Raw genomic sequence first — 5717 nt, 5'->3', positions numbered from 1 at the left:
TACCCCCATCATGCACTGCTTCTCTCAGCATGGTATCTGATTTGGGACGACAGTCAAACCTGGACGCTCTCGATCGATAAAGGCGCAGTTTTGCTTAACCGCGAGCTCGCTTGCCAACATTTGTGTCCTACTTATCGTCTGTGCCATTGATGGGCTACTAGGCCATACGTGACATAAATATACATGACGCTCTAGCAACAGTGGTAAAGCTATACATTTACGTGGCTGCATACACAACGTGTCACTTTTTGTGCGTTAAACTTCTAAAAACTGCAAATGAATGGTTGGAATAACGAAATATATCGCAATTTTTCAGAAACGTAGAAAGAAATAAAAGTGAGCTGACAGAGGCGATAAATAGATGTCGTGGTAATAAAACCCCCCCCCAAATCGTTTCGTTTCTTTTTCTCACGTGAACTGCGGTGCCCTTGTTGTGAGGGTAGAGCACTGTCCCTGAGTCGTGATTACTATCTTATCCCAGAGATAAACTCTTTGACCAGTTTCTGTAGAGACACTGTGCACCCTGGGGACCTGTTTGAGTTGCAGGTCAAAGGACGGGAGAATGTCTGTAGACAATATTAGAGCCCAAGGACTCGCCTCTGCCCTCTTATTTTAAAATTACTCCAGGTTTAGTTCGTAATCGTTTGTAATGACATTTTGGGTGTTTTGAGTCCTGATGTTCTGTTAAATGGTCCATGCCATCCATAGGAGTGTGTCAAATAGGCCGTTATTTTCCAGCGTTTTGTTAATGCTGTCTTTTCGGAATTGTGCAACTTGCTCAGTGAATGATTACACTAGGCCTACTTTACTCATATTTTCCTGCAGTAATAGACCAACGAATTGTTATAATTGTCATGCAAATGCTTTAATTCACGTCGATAGTTTAGTGTACCGAATACAACACAGCTAATATTAAGTGTAAATGTAGTTAGAGACGTAGGAACAAAGTATGAGTGTGTAAACATATTAACGATAACAAAGACAATTCTTTATTACAAAAACAAAAACCAAAAACGAAACAAATCAAAATTTTATAAACATTTCTAGCAATAGATTGTACTTTTATGTACTTCAAATATTTAAAATATCCTTTCTTCAAAATATAATTTTAGCACTGTGAAATATATGCAAGTGACCGATAAAAGAATTTTCAGGGTGATTTATGCAACGTGAACATACCATCGCGTAGGCTAATATACAAAATACGTTTAAAAAATGAAAAATATCAACATAGCGCTATACCTAAACGGCTTAAAACAAGTATCAAAAGTATGGTGTGTATATATATATATATATATATATATATACACACATATATATATATATATATATATGTGTGTGTGTGTGTGTGTGTGTGTGTGTGTGTGTGTGTGTGTGTGTGTGTAAGTCATGTTGTTCTAAAGATGACCAAGTCTTTCGAGTGAGTGTTTCTGCGGAACAAGGCAGGTCACGGTGAGTCGTTAGCTTTGCATAATGTTTGCACAGTCGAACGGCCGTATGGAGAGTTATCGATTTGTTTCCTGTGCAGATGCACCTTGCTGTTTATTTCGAGTTCCTCTGTAGCTAAAATACGCCTCATTGATTTTTTCTCTTTCTTTCTTTTTCCTTTTCTTTTTTCTTTTTCTTTTTCTTTTTTTTTTTTGGATCATGGGAAATGGCCCAGAACACAGAACACAAGTTCAACTCCTTTCAGTCCATCTCCCACTACTACATCTGCCCTTAAAACGAAGTCTTAAAAAAAAAAGAAGAAAAAAATTCAAATCAATCTCATATGTTTAAGTAAGGGACTGACTGTAAAACATGATGGACGTGAACCAGACCTGAGGCAGGCAGAGATTCTCAGACGTATCCCGTCACATCGTAATCCGTGTTGGGGTGAGCTGACCTTCTGGAGCCCTGAGCAGGTATGCTGGAATGGTTACTGGTGCTGGTTTGACTGGTAAGGGTCTGGTTCTTGGCAGTCACGTTGGTGTTGGCGTTGGCGTTGGCGTAGGCCGCGCCTGACACGGTGCCGGCGCGGTAAGGCACGGCGCCCGCCCGAGACATGCTGGCCATGCCCATCCGTTCGTGGTAAGGGTACCCTCCGCTGTGTCGCCCCCCCCTGCCCCTAATGCCATCCAGCTCGTCGCAGCAGGACACGCAGAGTAACCCCCCGCCCAGCATGGACATGAGCGACGCCGCCAATCCCACGTAAAGGCAGGCCCCGATCTCGAACTTCATGCTGTCGGGGACGAAGGGCTGATAGAAGGTCTGGACCACTTCGTGAGTTCTCCAGGAGACGGGGATCAGGGAGAGAAGCCCCGCCGTCAGGAAGAGACCCCCTCCGAACCCGGCCACCCTGCCCTTTGCCGCCGACCCGTCCAGGCACACGGTGCACTGCATCCCGACGGTCGAGACGGCGCACGCCAGGACGGAGAAGATGGCGGAGATGACCATCAGGGCTCGGGCGGCCTGGAGGTCCGGATTCAGGCCCAGGATGGTGTTGTAGGTCTCGCACTGGAAAGCTCCCGTGCTCTGGAAGACGCACTCCATCCAAAGGCCCTTCATGTTGTCCACCGCTGTGACGATGCTGGGTCCGATGTGGGAGGAGATCTCCCAGTAAGGCAGCACGGTGGCCACCAGCGTGCCGATCATGCCCGAAAGCCCCAGGAAGAAGCCCATCACTTCCAGCGCCGCTGTTGCCATGGCGACGGCACCGCGCGGCACCCCCCGGCGTAGTCCAGAAGAGGCGCTTTCCAAAAACACAAAAACCACGGAACGAGCCAAAGCTCTCTCACTGAAACAAGCAGAAACTCAGTCTTAGCTCTTTGCAAACGATCTAAATGCACGTATTTAAAAGTAACAAGAGACAGTAGGCACACAACAGTTCCCTTCAATTTCAGAATCCGTTATAGCTAACCAGGTAGTCTGACCAGTCTGTCACGCACTTTACAAGTTCAAAGGAATCCCAGCGTACTCTACGTTCACTTTGGGCTTCTCTCAGTTTGGCAACGCTTGTTTATTTTTTCAATCTGTGTATCTCTCTCTCTCTTTCTCTCTCTCTCTTTCTCTCTCTCTGGTCTTTCCTCTCTCTCTCTGTCTTTGTCCACCTCAGTCACTCTCTAAATAGTGAGTGTCCACACTGAGTGTACAAAAGCCATGTCTCTCTCTCTCACACACACACACACACACACACACACACACACACACACACACACAAACACACACGTACCCATCACCACTGACACCGAGTTAAAAATTTACTCATTGCTTACCCCAAAACACAGCTTTCGTACCTCCATTCCGAAACAAGGCCAACGAAACAGGGTCAGCGCCAACCGGCAGACTGTGTTTCTCTCCCCCTCCTGATTTCCTGTTTGGTTCAGACAGATTAAATACAAGATATAAAAGAGCTATATGAAAAACGATGTCAAGATTTTTCGCCGGTTGTCTGGGCGCTCTTTAGCCTGATTAACAGTCTCTTTCCTCCTGAAAACGTGTGAGTAAAGAGCTCAAGTCCTGCTTGGCATGGAGTGGGTCTCCTACAGTAACCAGAGTCAAATCTGTCAGCTGTGTCACTGTGATTCAACACTTTTCAATATTTGTTGCCTTTTAACATTTGTTGTCTGTTTAAAGAATAAGTTAAGATCAGGCTGAAATCGGTCTAATTTTAAATGTTTGATTTTACTGGAGAGGTTTAATAAGAATGATTATGTAGCAACCACATGCCTGCACGCACACGCACACACACGCGCGCACACACACACACACGCACGCACGCACGCACGCACACACACACACACACACACACACACACATACGCACACACGCACGCACACACACACACACACACACACACACACACACACACACACACACACACACGCAGACACTGTCACAGAACCTTACCTAGTTAATCTCTTCACTGGGAAGTCATAGGGCTACAGGAGGAGGTTACAGGAGGAGGTTACAGGAGGAGGTGCTCCTTCAGGAAGGCAGATGAACGTTTCCAACGTAGATGTGTGTGTGTGTGTGTGTGTGTGTGTGTGTGTGTGTGTGTATGCATTGTTTGTGTTTGTATGTGTGTGGTTCCATTTGGATCAGACCGCACCCTTGGTGCCTAATCTCGCCAAATCTCCGCTCACATGTCACGTCACCAACAGTATAATGAGATTACACAGTAATCCAGCCCCCTGTTCTCTCTAACAGAACCTACTCTCTCCAGATTGTAACATTTTGCCATGTTTCAACTGTACACACACACACACACACACAAAAAAACCCCTGTGTTTCTGTACAAACGCTGCATCAGTTATACGGGCGGTGTCATCATTATGTCAGTGTGGTGTCACACTGGCACTGTGTATCACCACACTGACAGTCTGAGGCTTTGTGCCTCCAAATACTGCAAACGTACCAGGTCAGAGTCCAAGACTCCTCTAACCCTTCTAATTACCACCTTCACTGCACAACAGCCAATACAGTCACCAGCTCCTCTCTGAGAGTTGTCCTAAGCTGCAATTAGACTTCCAGTTCACCAGGGGGTGCTATTGTTCTCAACTGAAATATTTCTCAACACACACTTCTCTTTAAAATTTTGGTGAGAAGTGAAAATCCTGTAGGTGTAGCAACTGAAAAGCTGAAAATGTGTCTTATGTAAATTTGTGTTTATATATTATTCTACTGAAGGTCTTCAGGCCTCAATGTACAACCAAAGCTGAACTCATATCTGTAAGACTCTTTGGATTTGCCTATCCAATATAGTGACAGGTAATGGATTTCTACATGAAGAAATCAAAACGACACTAAAATGAATTTAAAATGAATGCAGTGAAGTGTGTTTCTCCAGTGACCAATGGCCTCTCTTCAGTTAAATGGCTTTAAAATGTGCTATGAGCTAGGTGATCAAATGGTAAAGGTGTGTGTGTGCGCGCGTGTGTATGTGTGTGTGTGTGTGTGTGTGTGTGTGTGTGTGTATGGTCAGAGAGAGGAAGCTTGGAGGCTGTTCTGAGGACTCTAGGGAATTCATTCACTCATCCATTCATCCATCCATCCATCCATCCATCCATCCATCCATCTGTTTTAGGAAAAGTCAACACAACACTCTCCCACCATTTCAGAGTGTTCATCTGACCATATCATATGACAGGTTTGTGCTTTATTTAATAACATAATCCATACATAACACAGCAGTTACAACCAAATCAAAAAATAAAAAGCAATGACACTTTAAGAAACGCACTGACATGTGTTCTGTTTATAGTTTTATTTTATTTTATTTATTTTTCACTCTTAATCTAACTCTGGACCCAGCAGTCCTGCCACACCGGCTCCGACGAGAGATGTTTCTCCGAGTGATCCGTCCTCTCGCTCCTCCCGAACTGGGAAAAAAGTACTGGGAGTACTGGGGCACGTCCCCGTGAGGCTGTCGAGAGGGCAGAGGAGTGTGGGGGTGGGGGTGGGTGGGTGTCTGGAGTGTGCTTATGGAGGTGCGAGGGTAGGCGTTGCTCCTACACCTCCCCAAATGAGAGTGAAGGTGTTGAGCTAAACACTAAAGCCTGTTCCAAAACCCCTCTGGTTCTGTTCCCACACCAACACTTAAACCCAATGCTTCTGGCCCACACTCCTCCACTGCAAAATAATCATCTAAAACTACTTTTGTACCCCAAACAAGGGGCCATTTAATTAAAAAAAAAAAAGCCCTTATGAAATAGAGTTTGAACCGGTTCAGTGCAACG

General features: G+C 45.2%; 1 protein-coding gene across 2 annotated transcripts; it reads right to left on the bottom strand.

Moving 5' to 3' along the window:
• Positions 1–1375: 1375 nt before the first annotated feature.
• On the bottom strand, positions 1376–3050 carry cldn2 (claudin 2). Of its 2 annotated transcripts, none has more exons than XM_030793203.1 (2): positions 1821–3050; positions 1376–1731 (listed from the first exon to the last, which is right to left on the bottom strand). In XM_030793203.1, exon 1 carries the CDS (start codon positions 2683–2685, stop codon positions 1840–1842), a length of 846 nt encoding a protein of 281 aa, XP_030649063.1. In that variant the 5' UTR covers positions 2686–3050; the 3' UTR covers positions 1376–1731; positions 1821–1839. The 2 variants fall into 2 exon arrangements, with proteins under 2 accessions (XP_030649063.1, XP_030649062.1); XM_030793202.1 differs by having other exon boundaries at positions 1376–2776; positions 2928–3050.
• Positions 3051–5717: the final 2667 nt, after the last annotated feature.

This window comes from Chanos chanos, chromosome 16, assembly GCF_902362185.1.
Source record: "Chanos chanos chromosome 16, fChaCha1.1, whole genome shotgun sequence".
Lineage (NCBI taxonomy): Eukaryota > Metazoa > Chordata > Actinopteri > Gonorynchiformes > Chanidae > Chanos > Chanos chanos.
This window is presented reverse-complemented; position numbering and strand designations above follow the sequence as displayed.